The sequence below is a fragment of the Primulina tabacum genome, chromosome 14 (assembly GCF_025594145.1).
Source record: "Primulina tabacum isolate GXHZ01 chromosome 14, ASM2559414v2, whole genome shotgun sequence".
Taxonomy (NCBI): Eukaryota; Viridiplantae; Streptophyta; class Magnoliopsida; order Lamiales; family Gesneriaceae; genus Primulina; species Primulina tabacum.
The window spans coordinates 3,369,267-3,383,701 of record NC_134563.1 but is presented as its reverse complement, the minus strand read 5'-3'; the positions used below and the strand labels follow the sequence as shown (position 1 = coordinate 3,383,701).

At 32.5% G+C, this 14,435-nt stretch overlaps 2 protein-coding genes across 6 annotated transcripts; one reads left to right on the top strand and one right to left on the bottom strand.

Annotated features, from left to right (window-relative positions):
- Positions 1 to 543: 543 nt before the first annotated feature.
- On the bottom strand, positions 544 to 9,384 carry LOC142525650 (uncharacterized). Of its 5 annotated transcripts, none has more exons than XM_075629995.1 (9): positions 7,255 to 9,384; positions 6,814 to 6,867; positions 5,035 to 5,166; positions 4,183 to 4,393; positions 1,895 to 1,932; positions 1,741 to 1,797; positions 1,349 to 1,473; positions 908 to 1,016; positions 544 to 743 (listed from the first exon to the last, which is right to left on the bottom strand). In XM_075629995.1, the coding sequence occupies exons 3-9, from the start codon at positions 5,119 to 5,121 to the stop codon at positions 705 to 707; spliced, it is 666 nt and encodes a 221-aa protein (XP_075486110.1). In that variant the 5' UTR covers positions 5,122 to 5,166; positions 6,814 to 6,867; positions 7,255 to 9,384; the 3' UTR covers positions 544 to 704. The 5 variants fall into 5 exon arrangements, with proteins under 5 accessions (XP_075486110.1, XP_075486109.1, XP_075486113.1 ...); XM_075629994.1 differs by having other exon boundaries at positions 5,035 to 5,139; XM_075629998.1 differs by having other exon boundaries at positions 5,035 to 5,139; positions 9,045 to 9,384.
- A 1,205-nt stretch (positions 9,385 to 10,589) lies between these two features.
- LOC142524702 (putative (S)-N-methylcoclaurine 3'-hydroxylase isozyme 2) lies at positions 10,590 to 14,339 on the top strand. The gene is made up of 2 exons (XM_075628768.1): positions 10,590 to 11,550; positions 13,600 to 14,339. The coding sequence occupies exons 1-2, from the start codon at positions 10,669 to 10,671 to the stop codon at positions 14,221 to 14,223; spliced, it is 1,506 nt and encodes a 501-aa protein (XP_075484883.1). The 5' UTR covers positions 10,590 to 10,668; the 3' UTR covers positions 14,224 to 14,339.
- The last annotated feature ends 96 nt before the right edge of the window (positions 14,340 to 14,435 follow it).

Below are 14,435 nucleotides of genomic sequence, written 5' to 3'. Positions count from 1 at the left end.
TCCAATTCGGCTTTTATTAGTTTCTGTGAAAATTCTTCAATCCAATTTGCTTATAAAAAAAGTCCATCTTATTTGATTTTGCGTTATTTGGCTCGATTGATAACGAAACCGACCGAATGCACACCCTAGTTAATTATAAGCCTACCAGTACTAACAATTTAACTGCAAGTATGATTTGTGTTTCAATATATATATATATATATATATATATTGAAACAACAAAAAAAATATTTTAAATTGAATACAAATTATAATAGGTCACACATAAATCTCAACCAAAATTTTAAACTAAAGTTACAAGGCAAAAAGTTGTGTAAAACGGTCTCACGGATCGTATTTTGTGAGACATATCTTTTATTTGAGTCATTCATTAAAAATATTACTTTTTATGTTAAGAGAATTACTTTTTATTGTGAATATCGGTAGAGTTGACCCGTCTCACTAATAAAGATTCGTGAGATCGTCTCACAAAAGACCTACTCAAGTTACAAAAACGAAACCAGCTGTCAAAGACAAAATCAAAGCCACGTAAATAAGAGTTTCGTGGATTCAATTTTATATCATTTGAATGTGTGTTCCAAGTCACTTTGAATATTTTTAAAAAAATAACAACAATATAATTCTAAACTTTATATTATAGGATAATAATATATTATATTTTGAATGTGACATGATAATTCAAAATCTTGCATGCAGTGGATAAATTACTCCTCGAACACCTCCTTTTGACAAACAGGGCAGCGCTGTGAGAAAAAGAGAAGAGAACAAGGTCACAAACATTAGCAGATGATATCTTGAAAACGAAATCACACGAGTAACGACTCGAAATTTAGTCGACGACGACTATAATTTTTGACAACTTAAATTTAAATAGCCCTTTTACTAGTAGAGTTTTGGTAACGCTTACCTTGTTCATCTGGAGCCAGCGAGTGATGCATTTTGAATGATAATGGTGAGCGCAAGGCAAGGTGGTTAATCCGGCACCGGTTTTATATTCGGCACAACAAATCACACACCTATGCAATAACAAATATACGAAAAAGGCGACGATCAATTTTGTGAGCGGACCCAAGAAAATTTAAGTTACGACCAGGCATGTTATTAAATCAACTGGATTTCGAATTTATATCTACAAAAGATCTAAAATCAAAAGATTTCTTGGGGTGGAATTTAATCAACATTTGTCTATATTCCACATGTTTAGTTTCGAAAAACTGGAGGACCAATTTTTTACAATATTTATAACTTTAAGGAAATTATATTTTAAAAAAGTAAACATTTTTTTCAATCTGATGACTTGGAAAAAAAAACTTTAAAAATACGTTTTATGAAAGAAAATCACACGTACTCTTCTGTTTCTTTATTCTTTTTCTTCGATGCTGGTTTGAATTTGAAAGTTGGCAGCTGTGAAATGAGGTCTGCAGGGAGTCCTTTGCTCTCACTTCCCACATGTTCTCCCAGTTCTTGCAAGTCCTGTAAAACATAAAGGATTCGAGAAAAAGTTTTAAGCGGATGGACAAGTCAAATATCGCAATTTGAGGATAATAATTCTTGATCTACGGTGCTTCAACATAAACACCGACTATATTCAACATGTCAAAATACAAATATTCTTACAAATTTGAGTCGATGGCAGTTGAAACTGATAGTAATTTTATGTTTTTTCCACCAAAGATATCAAAATAAATGTCTCAAGTCCGTAACTTATATTTTGGATAGAAACATTATCAGAAATATTACCTCGTATGTCATTCGATCAACATCAAAATTGTCTTCTCTTATATTTCGACTCTCGCCCTACAAATAATCACCAAAAGAGGAAATGAAGATGCATTTATTCCATGATTATAGACTTTTTACGTACCAAATGTATCTTAGGAGTTGCAACACATACCATGTCAGATGTTTCTCCTATGCTTGATTCGATATCATCTGCAGATCAAATAAAGGTGTCTTCCCATTAGCCTTCTTTAAAAAATTGGGTCTTTTTTAAAAAATCGGAGGAATTATATTTTTCCACAATTTAATTCGCCAAAATGATATATATGTTAAGTTTTTCCAAAAACAAAAAATAAACCCGTGGCAAATCAAGCCCAAAGAAACTTGGACCGGTCGACTAAGGTGATCTGGGCAGTAGGCGGGATTGTTCACCTTACGAGTCCATTGTCGTACCCCTCCCACCCAGATACTTATATTATGTCAAAGTTATACATATCTAGATATTGTGTTGCTCTCCGGGCGAAGAGGGCGAGACGTGATAATCGGTGTCATGAGGTTGTACGGATATTGAGCGACTCATACCAGGCTTTTAGGCGAAGGGAACATAAATGAACTGATCCCACATTGGAATGAGAAGGATTCCAAAACTATTCTAGTATGAGATTGTGCAGTTGTGAAATGCTTAAAAGATTTGATAGGTAGTACTCATATCAAGAATGTATATATTTTTCTCGGGAGCTCATCACATAAGAAATACAAAGTTAAACGTGCTTGATTTGAGACAATTTAGGATAGTCTTGATTGAGAGCATAAGCATTCTAGAAATACTCTTCTTAATACACTGAGTACAGTCGTATAAATTAAAGAAATTTTTTTTACAAAATTTATTGTGATTAATATAGTAATTATAATTATTTTAATTAAAGGGATTTTTTATATGATTTTATTGTAAATAGTTAGACTAATCATAATATGATAGATTATGTTTAACTAATAAATCCAAGACTGGCCATGAACTAGTAATCAGTTCCACACTTCAAAGATTCAAACAATTTAGAAATGATGAACTTCACCAAATCAAAATAGTCATTGAATGCAAATGACAAAAACATTAAAAGCGCAAAGTCCAAAGACAAAAGGAATTAATCAGTCTTTGACAAGAAATGCTTAGAGTCTAAGGAAGATCAAACATGACTGTTAGAAGATATTGATACGAAAAAAGAGAAAATCCCTAAAGAAGTTAAAGTGATTGAGAATATAAGAAAAGTTCAATCAGCATTATAAGAATCCACTAACGTTTTTGAATCATCATGGATGCCAATCAGATAAGCATCCATTTATATGCTCACACTACACCGATATATATGCTCAACTAAGAACACTTTAGAGCATCGGAGCACGACTTCAATGTCGATCTACATCAAATCATCAAATAACAATGTGCTCGTCCTGCAGCAACTTGTTCCTACGCTCAGACTCGGCCTTCACATTGGTTCTACTCAAAATAAGAACGATTGTAGAAGCTAGAGCTGATCGACAAGCTTGTCGTCTAGATGATTGATAGTGGGTCGTTTGGGCTGATCGACAGGCTTGTCGTCTGGATGAATGGTAGTGGATCGCTAGGTCTTATCGTCCTCATTGACCAAGTATGCAATGAGTTTTGAGTGAGTGTGACTTTAGTTGGAGTGAGTTTATACAAAAAAATCATATAGAAATAAAAGTTTTATTGTAGAACCTTCTGAAACGGAGGAAAGGAAGACAGAGAAAGATTCGGTCCTCAAAATTTCGGTAACAAACTCGTGTGTCCATTTGTATCATTTTACACTATAAGTTCTAAGAGACACATCTCTAATTTGTTTTCATATTCGTTATCAGTTTGACCAAAATATTTCATGTATCAGCTCAAATTATTCACACTTTATATTTTATTTAAGTTACTTGACTAATAAGTAAAATAGCTTAATCGGTTGTTAACTCGAAGCACTTTTAAGAAGTTTCAAACCTATCCTAATATAATATCTAGTTAGGATAATTATTAAATTAAATATTGAAATACCCTAATTTATTTTGTTTAACACTGGTTTGGTCGGTGGTACTCATACAAGAGCCATAGTTAGTTTCCTAAGATCGATGTCTCATGTTTAATAATATGTATAGATTAAAGTAAGTAATATACGAGAATTAAATCCTAAAATTGTCTATTGCTTGTTATTTATATACATATAATTAAAAAATCTTTTATTTTCAAATAATATTTTATATTTAAAATATAAAATCAACAATCAAATAAGAAAATAAAAAAGTAAATATGAAAACCAAGCCAACTAGCCTAGAACCCTAAGAGGCTCGATCCTGACTAATCCAGACCAGATTTTACCGATCTGGACTAATTTTTGATCCACAGACCAAGCCTTCCGGCTCGTTGACATGCCCAAGTGGCTAGTAGAGGGAATAGTATATTACCATCGGATCCATTACTGTGGTCGGAGACGTATAAATTTTCGAAGTCGCCTCCTAACTCCAAAGATCTTGCTAAAGCTTCATCCATAGCCAACTGTGATTCAAGGTTTGATGCATAGGAATATTCATTCTCTTGTATTGGAAGTACACGACCATAGTCAAATATTTGGTGCCCCTTGAATTTATTGTTCTCAAGATATTGGAATGCACTCTCCTGTTATTAACAGAATACAGAATTAGGGAGCAAAATTTGTTCAATTGTGGTAATAATTCAATTGATAGATCATACATTTTCCAAAAAAAAAAATTTTTTTGAAGCATACTTTAAATTTTAGTGGACCAGAAATTTAGTTCAGTTTAGAAATTAAATTTTAGGAATCTGCACAAAATTTTATGCAAATTGTAATGAAATTAGATTATTTTTCCTTGTTTAATTTTGTATCTGTCCTTTTGGTTTTATTGTGGCTTTTTCATAAAAACAATAATAGTGCAGTGAAAGAATGCTATTCAGGAAAGGAAAATTTGGTATCTTAGGAGAAACCAAATAGTATAATAATGGCTTTTTCAGGAAAATTTGAATTTCAACAAATAGTATTTCAAATAATTGATCAAATGATCGCCTACTTTATTGTTGAAAATCACTTACTCGATAGTATTTCTTCCTGGAAATTCAACAAATATATTTAAATTATTCGAGTCAGGTTGGCCCTCGTGGATGACCCGTTATCGACTCATCTTAATATTTCTTACAGATATTTCGAGAGTGAATATGACATTCTAAAAATGTCTGATGAAAATATTTTTCATTTGTCAAATTATAAAAATATCAGATTCTTTATCGAAAATATATTATACCTGTTGTATGACGAGTTCTTCAACATCAAGATCACATAATTCAGGACAAATCTCCCTAAGTTGTTCAGCAATTTCCGCCGGTGTCATATCTTGTTCAATTTCGACCTATTTTCTTGGATATCAATAGTTGTCCTAAAGTACTCCAGGAAACCGGAATATATATATATATATATATATATATATATATATATATATATATATATAAACATAGTTAATTGGCTATTAAAGTCTATTTTCATCGTTAATTGAAACATGATGAGAGAAAAATATCGAACATGCGTAATATTTTTACAAGAAATTAAATGAACCCGTGCAAAATCAAATCTTGGTAGTATATAAAAATATAAGGGTTTTAATTTCCAGAATTTAATGATTCTAGCTCACTTCAAAACCAAATTCTTAAAACACAAAAACTATTATGAGACCATCTCACCTCTAACCTGAATCAAATCATAGAAAATATTATTTTACATGATACATATGGGTCGAGTCGATCGATCTCATAAATATAAACTCGTGAAATAGTCTTCACTATTTATTTTGTGGGTAAGCTTGGTCAAGATCAAAATATTGACCAGCATTATGTCTTTCTTCTAAATTTCTTATTTTAGAAGACAATCATATATAATAAATTTTGACTTACCCTCAAAATCCACTTTCTACTCATATATAAATATATGAAACAAAAGGGGAGGAGAGCATAATCCCCTAATTCATGTTCTATATCATGTTTTCTTCTATCTTTTTTGTGAATTCTCTTCTCTATGCCTAATTTTGCAGGGAGACAGGACATCTCGAGGTCGTGTTCTAATATTGATGATTTCGTTGAGAGTCGGTGTAATAGAAAAGACGATCTAAAAAATGACGATCATAAGATCAATGTCGATAAGGGAAAAAAAAAAATTGGATTAAGGTGAATGATGCACGCACTGAATACTAAGGTGTATGAAAATCATCTAGAATAGGCCGGAAGTTAGCTTCTCAAGAAGGTCGCGGTCTTACAAATGTTTCACATCGAATATTAAAACTAATAAAGAGTAGCTTATAAACAAAATGATACCACTCAATATATATGAAAGTCTTTTGAAATAATTCATCTCTTGGATTTATAAGAAATAAAATCACTTATACTTCCTCGGTTTAATCAAACTTTGAGTAGTAGGTTTTTTGTGAGATGAGTTAAATATGTCTATATTTACAATAATAAATAATATTTTTGATATAAAAATAATATTTTTTATGTATCATCTAAATATATATATATATATATAAATATATATATATATATATATATATATATATATATATATATATAAATTGATTCGTAACTTTTCTGACAAAAATTATTGTGAACTTTTAATCAGGCATGCAGCCAACATCTAAAGTAGCATGTTCAAAAATGTCTTTTTTTATATTAAAAAAACCCTAATAATTGATGGACACATAAGAACGTTTTGAAAACGTTGATGAACATATCTCTATTATTTTAATTTTTTTTAAAAGGACATATATTTATTATATTTTACAATATATTTCATGAAACTATGTTTCGGTGTGTTGTTAAGTTTATAATTGTAACGTCTCGCTCGTTTTCAAAATATCGGATTTTTAAACTGAAACGTCTACCCGTTTTAAAAGTGCGAAAATATTTTTTTTTAAATACGTAAACATAAACGTATAAAATTCTTAAAATTATCAACGTATGAAAATATTCATCTCCTCTCAATCTCATAAATCGTAATGCGGAAAACATGTGGTCCTCGGGTCGTGTCACCTTACCAGGTCTGCCTATTCAGAGTTCGGCACCTCCAGTCTCCTCATCATTAAGCTCACCTGCATCACACACGCCTAGTGAGTCTAAAAACTCAACACACCTGCACCGTTAATAACAAGTACATATACCTAGCACACAGCAGTGAAAAATATCATACTCAACATATTTTTCATGAACTTAAAAGCATAATGTAAACGTGTTGTGTAAAATTATGTCATGTCAAAGCATGTCATCTCATATCATCATATACGTAAACATATCTTTCATGAACTTTAAAAACATGAATATAAACATGTCGTATAAAATCAAGTCGTGTCAAATCATGTCATCTCATATCATCATATAGGTGTCAAAACATGTCATCTCTTGTTATCATGAACGTAAACGTGTCGTGTAAAATCATATCGTATTAAAGCATGTCATCTCATGTCATCGTATACGTATACCTTTTCTTTTTAATTGAATTCAGTTCATTAGCTGTGACTTTCGTATCATCATGTCATCATGTCAGTCGATGGATCCATCTACGTGTAACCACAGCACTGGGCGGCGGGGACACCAGCGACATTCTCACCCGTCAACTGGGCATTTGCCTATCATATCATCATATCATGTCAATGGAAATACGATCGTCGGGCTCCCTCTAGGGCCTTCTCCCGTAAATGGGCTCCCTCTGGGCCTTTTCCCTCACGATATCTCCAATCATATCATCATGTCATCGTGTCATCGTATTAATCACAACTAAATCACTTCCTTCAAAACGTGTCATCATATTCATCACTTAATAAAATAATGCATATACGTAATTTTTCCTTTAAACCAAGCATGCACCGTATTTATTATAATTGCGTAAAAATCGTAAACATGATGCATAAACATTTAAAACATGATAAAATGTGCTCAGGGCGCTGCCAGGACCAACATCTCACCCCGGGTGCAAAATGACCATTTTGCCCATGTAAACCCAAAAATTACCGTTTTCTTCCTAGACGTAAAATTTTACGTCTTTGACATTTTCTTAATTTCATTGACTCTAACATGTCCCAAATAATTATTTAAGCCTACATGAACTTTCTCATATTTTTATTTGGCTTAAATCGATGACTTAAAAATTAATCTTTAACTATAACATATTAATACGTTTTAATCCCGAATTAAACCAAACATTATCATAAAATTCCCAAATTAAAAACTTAGACTTCTAATAATTATTTGAACTTAAATAAAATTTTCCATAATTTTATTAAGCTTAAATCTAGGCGTTTCAATTAATTCTTTAATTTACGTTTCGTGCGGCGACTAAATCCTGAATAAATCCAAAACTCATTATTTTGATCCGAAACTTACCAAACTCTAAAAAATGTCCCAAAACATATTTAAAAGCATCCCTAGACGTAAACTCGAGCTCATTTTATAACTTAATCTAATTGTTTTAAAACTTGGATCGGAGTCCCGGTTTTAACCCAAAACAAACCGAAACTTAACCAACTATTTCCCAACTTCTTACCATACTTATTATACATTTAAAAGGCCCTAAAACCTCAAAAATCAGACCTCTAAACTTTCGAAAATGACCCTGGACCGTGGTTGAAAAATCCAGCAACCCTCATTTGGAAATATCCTGGCACTAATCTTTATTCTATCGGTCCCATCTTACAAACTAAATGGTCAATTACCCAACCACCCCTGCTGAACTCAAGACCGAACCCACCAAGCCCTCTTGCACCAACTCTAGCTAACTTACTGCCCAAGAAGCCGCCTCACACAAGCACCCTACGTCCCCCTTTCAAGAACAAGCTACCCGAGCCCCCTCCATAATCTCCTTCGATCTGCCTATGGAACGCGACCAGCTGTGCTCAGCCCCTTCACAGCCCCTTCCACTGACCCAAGAGAGTCGGATTCAAGGGCTGGTGTCGAGCCATGCACAGCTACTAACCCAAAACTCTCGATCTACTCGACATCCTTCAAAGAACCACCGATCCCACCTATAACTCTCACTCCCTCGGCCATCAGTGACTCCAGCAGCTGTACCACCTGATTCCTTGACATAAAATATCCTAAACGACGGCACCAGCAGCCCCTTTACACCATAGTAACAAAAACGTGAGATGTATGCAACAACATATGGTTTTCGTGCCAAACCAAGAATATAAAAACTTTGCTATACTGAAAAATGCATAAATATAACACACATGACAACACATATATGACGTGAATGATGCATAAAAGAAGATACATGGCGTGCCTTGATGATTCCTACGCAAGAACGTCGAAGAAATGAGCAACGGGGAAGCACCGGAGAATTTTGCTTGAAGAAATGAACTTGGCCGAGAGTTGCATCCATGGAGATGATGAAACCCACATGCAATGTTGAAGGGAAGATGGGAGTGTCGGCTGATGTGGAGTAAATGGGTGTAGGGTAGCCAAGTACAATATTTAATTAATTATTAATCAACTAGCTAATGGGCCTTAGTGGTTTAATTAAAAACTTAAAAGAGTTTTAAATACAACGAGCTTAAAAGTTGACCCATTAAATCCAAACACGCTCCCGAAAAATATTTCGTATTGGAAAGATTTTGAAAATATTAACCGAACCCTCAAAAATGATAAAATTTACGTACCGTTACAAATTAAAATCATACGGGTAAAAATACCAAATAAATCCCATTTCCTGAAAAATACCTTTAAAACATCTTATATTAATTAATAAAAATGAATCATGTTATTAAAATAATTTTCCTGAAAATTCTCCGGTCTCCGATCCTCGTTCGAGCGCGAAATGCAACTTAAAAATCTTTAATGCATAAATCTTTAAAATTTCATGAAATAAAATTCTATTATGCAATAATTATGCATAAAATGCATAAAAATAATTAAACCCATAATTTATGAAATAAACCTGCATTTAATGCTTTAAAACAAATTAATAAATTACCAAAAAAATTTAATAAATTGCATGCATGTGGTTTACGTGACCCTTAAAATTTTCGGGACATTACAATAATTGAATCAAATTAATTAATATTATAGAGTAGGCCTACATCTCAATGACTTTCTATTGTTTTTTTTAATGAAATTACTTTCATTAATAAGTGTAAAAAAATAATACAGATACAGCTTCTCTAGATATACTAGCGAAAAAAAATCATAATGATATCCATATCTAAAACATCCTGCTAAAAGTCATCTACAACTGCAATAACACTTGGAATACATCGAAAACATAAGATCTATAATGTGTGAAATACTAAGAACAGATCTATATTTGAGAGTGAGATACGGGAGGTGGGAGGCATAATCAAGAGGATCTAACTTGTGTGCAACAGTACTTCCACGACTTGAATGAGTCGAATATTAGCTACACCATCTTTTTCTATTTTATTTTTTTTGAAGAGACCTTCCACCTTCTCCTAATAACTTTTAATATGATTAAATACGTGACTTTCTCATCTCTGATCTTCCCCTGTGGTCCCGTCATCAAGGTGAATTGGACCCGACAATTAAAGATAGTACACCAAATTGCATGCATTATTGCTGTGAGCATTAGATGCACAAATCCAATATGATCCTTTCTCACTCTTGGTTTTTTACAACTATGGAATGCTTATTTTGTTGTGTGTAATGTAATAGTCCGCAAACTACGCTAATATGTTAAACTGCACTGAATAAATCTCGTATGACGAGCTCGAGACAATATTGTTAAAGAGAAATTGAACTTCTGATAATTGATCAAATGATTACAGACTTTACTAACCTGAAACTCATGATAGCTAGGTTTGTTGTATCTATAAATATTACTTTATTTTAAGTTGGGGCAAACCATAAACTAAGTTATACGTGTGTACATATGATTAAAAAAAATGATAGCTGCAGTAGTAGTGCTGATTTTTCTTTTGCATCTTTTGTTTATTTTGCTCAAGAAATCCTTATTTAGATGTTCAAATGTTCCACCAGGCCCAAATGCCTGGCAAGTTTGGAGCAACATTTCTGAAATTGGAAAACAACCCCATGTAGCTTTTAAAAATCTATCTGCGTTATATGGTCCTCTCCTTTCTTTCAGGCTTGGAACCCAACTAGTCGTAGTCGCATCGTCCCCGGAAACCGCCGAGAAAATCCTTAAGACACACGACAGAATCTGTTCAGGCAGGTACATGCCATTGGCATACTACGAAATCCCACGAGTCATGAAGTCATCATTAACAATGTCGAAGGAATGCAATGAAACCTGGAAGCTTTTACGTGGTATTACTCACAACACTTTATTTTCCTCGCGAGCAGTCGATTTGAGATGTGAGATAAGGAGACAGAAAGTGGCGGAGATGATGGGTTATTTGCTTCATAAACAAGGCCAAGTTGTGAATATGGATAATGTAGTCAAGATTACGGTTTCGAACATTGTTAGTGGTGTTTTGGCTTCAAGAAACTTGTTCAATGTAAGAGGTCTGGATGTGGGTGACAAAGAAGATCAGAGGGTTAAAGGGTTGTTGGATGAGATAGTGGTAAAGGCTGCAGTTCCTGGTTTTGGTGATTTGTTTCCATTGCTGAAAAGCTTGGATTTTTGCAGTAAAAGAAATGGAATTGATTTGTATAGGAAATCGAAGAGTGTGTGGGAAGAAATAATCAAGGAGAGAAGAAACTTGAGGAATGGAAACGACAATAATGGTGTTTCATGGGGTCAAAGTTTCATAGATGTTTTGATCGATAATTCATTTCTTGACGACGAAATCGGCATTCTATTAACGGTTTGAACTTCTCTCCAACTCTTTTTTTTTTTAATGTGTGTTAGAAAAAGAGTAACTGAAATCTTTTTTTTTCAAAAATATATGAAAATTATCATGTAAGATGAATTATTGTAGGTGTGTCAATTCGAGTAGGTTTGGGTTTGGTTGAAGAATGATATCAAGAAAAATTACCAACCTGGACTCGAAGCCAACCAATCCGATTTGATTTTTATTATGCAGTATTATTATTTAACAAAATAGTTAAATAAAAAAATTAAAAACATGTAATAATACTAATATTTAAATTTAAACACATAATAAAAAAATATCAACTAAATATGATAATTATGTTTTATGGATTTAAATATTTAAATTTAAGAGTCTAATTGCCTAAACTTTTTTTTACGGATGTAAATATTTAAATTTAAGAGTCTAATTGCCTAAACTTTTTTTTACTCCAAAAAAAATATTTATGATATCAATATATAATAAAAAAAAATTTTAAAAAAAGTTTGACTCATCACAAAGTAACTTTTAAACTTTTTAAAGTGTCATATTCTTGTATTATAAATGAAATGTATTGAAATGTGTCAAATTCTAAACTCAATACAGAAATATAGTTGGGCTTAGCCTTAAGATAAAAAGGCCTGAGATGTTTATGTGATGAAAACAATATTTAAATGGGAAGGGTGAGTTTGGGTTGACTGTGTCCTGATTCTTAATTTAAAATCAATCCGCAACTTCTATTATTGATGTTTTGCATGAAAACTAGAATGACTGTTATTCGTAATAAATTATTTATTCCTGTCAAAAAAAAAAAAGCAATCCGCAACCAACCCATTTTTCGGGTCAAACTCGAAATCTAACCTCAATCCTAAAACTTTTAACCTGAATTGATATTTTTTGGGTCGAACAAGGTCGTGTTTATTTTTGACATCCCTATTCACATTAGCACTGCTCAATATCCCTATTCACTCGATCTCCACCTCTTCATTTACTTAGATATCAATCCATCATACAAACAAATCCGTCTCCTTAACTAACCAAAACGAAATTCTAACTGCGTACAAATCTTTATTTGATAATGAAGTTAGTAGAATATTGAAATAATCGGTTAAAAATATCTTAAATCATCATATCTATGAACTCATCGAACCAGGATAAGAGAATTTTGACCAACATTCTATTATTCAACCTAAAATTATTTCAATAAAATTATCACTATATATTAACAAGATTGGGACGTCTTATGACTCAACTTCGTCATACGGATATTTGAGTCGACCTATAGAAAGTATTACTTTTTTATATCTAAATTATTATTTTTCACTACAAAAATATTTTTTTTGCTAGTTATGTTATGAAAAATTATTGTGTAATACGTGCTGATTTGAATAAAAAATATCTGACTCATGAAAAATATTATTTTTTATGTCAAAAGTAATATTTTTCAGTTCAAGTACCTTTTTTTTGTTAGTCATGTTATGAAAAAATATTATGCGATACATGATGATTTGAGTTAAAAGTAGTATTTTTTATGTCAAAAGTATATTGTATAATGAAAATTATTATTTTTCATTTCAAAAATATTATTTTTCAATATGGCCGAGTCGACCGATCTCATAGTCATAGATCAATGAGAGCATTGTGCAGAAGACATATTCTAGAATCAATAACATTAGGAGTCGAATGTGCTGAACATTCCACTGAAAATCATGTAATCATACTTAAATTTGAAACTTTCATAATTTATCCCTGGATATATCTTATGTTTGTATTTGTTAGGACGCCTTTATTCAACTCGTTTCCACTCAAATTTAGGGAAAAAAAACCCCTACATGTGAAAAAAAATTATTCAAGGATATTGTTTTTTTATTTTTGAATTAACAGTGCTATAACAATTTCACTTTTATAAAAAATTACACAATTTGTCACGTAGGTCTGATTTTTGTTATTTTTTGGTCAATAACTTTAATGTAATTATAATATTTTTTCTAATATATCGTCAATCATCGATGAAGTGATGTCAAAAATATGGCTTAAATTGTGTTCTATCGATCCCACATGCAGGAACTACTTATTGCCGGCACAGATTCAACCATTATAACAATAATATGGCTGGTGGTGGAACTGTTAAAAAACCAAGAAATTTTAAGCAGAGTGCGCGATGAAATCGCCACAACAATAGAAAGAAACTCGATAATAGAATCGCGTTTATCAGAGTGTCAATATTTCCAGGCCTGCATGAAGGAAACACTGAGGCTCCATATTCCAGGGCCATTTCTCTTGCCGCATCGAGCCATCCGGGATTGTAATGTGAATAGTTACGATATCCCTAAAGATTCAATGATTCTGGTGAATGCCTGGGCAATCCAGGTGGACTCTAACAACTGGGAAGATGCCTCAGTTTTCAAACCTGAGAGGTTTCTCGAGTCGAAAATAGATTTCAAGGGAAGCCATTTCGAGTTTATACCTTTCAGCGCTGGACAAAGAATGTGCCCTGGATTCAATATGGGATTCAGAAATATTCAGCTCATCGTGGCATGTTTAGTGCATCATTTCGATTGGAGTCTGCCTGATTGTGGAGATCCCAAGAGTCTTGACACTGGTGAGAGATTTGGTACAACGTTAAAGAGGGATCAAACATTGCATTTGATTGCAAGGGTAAGATCAGAGCAATATGTTGTTGGATAATTTGTATTTCGTATCATTTTAATCTGCTGCAAGATTTCACTTTTTGTATCCTTTTCAAATCGAGATAAATGCAATATTTTGATGCAATTTTTATATAAACAATTATTTGAGTAAGGGTGAGTTTTTGGCCCAGTTGGGGAAGGACTGTGAAAAATAGAGTGATTCACTGAGAAGAAGATATGTGATGATATATTAAAATAATAAAGAATGGT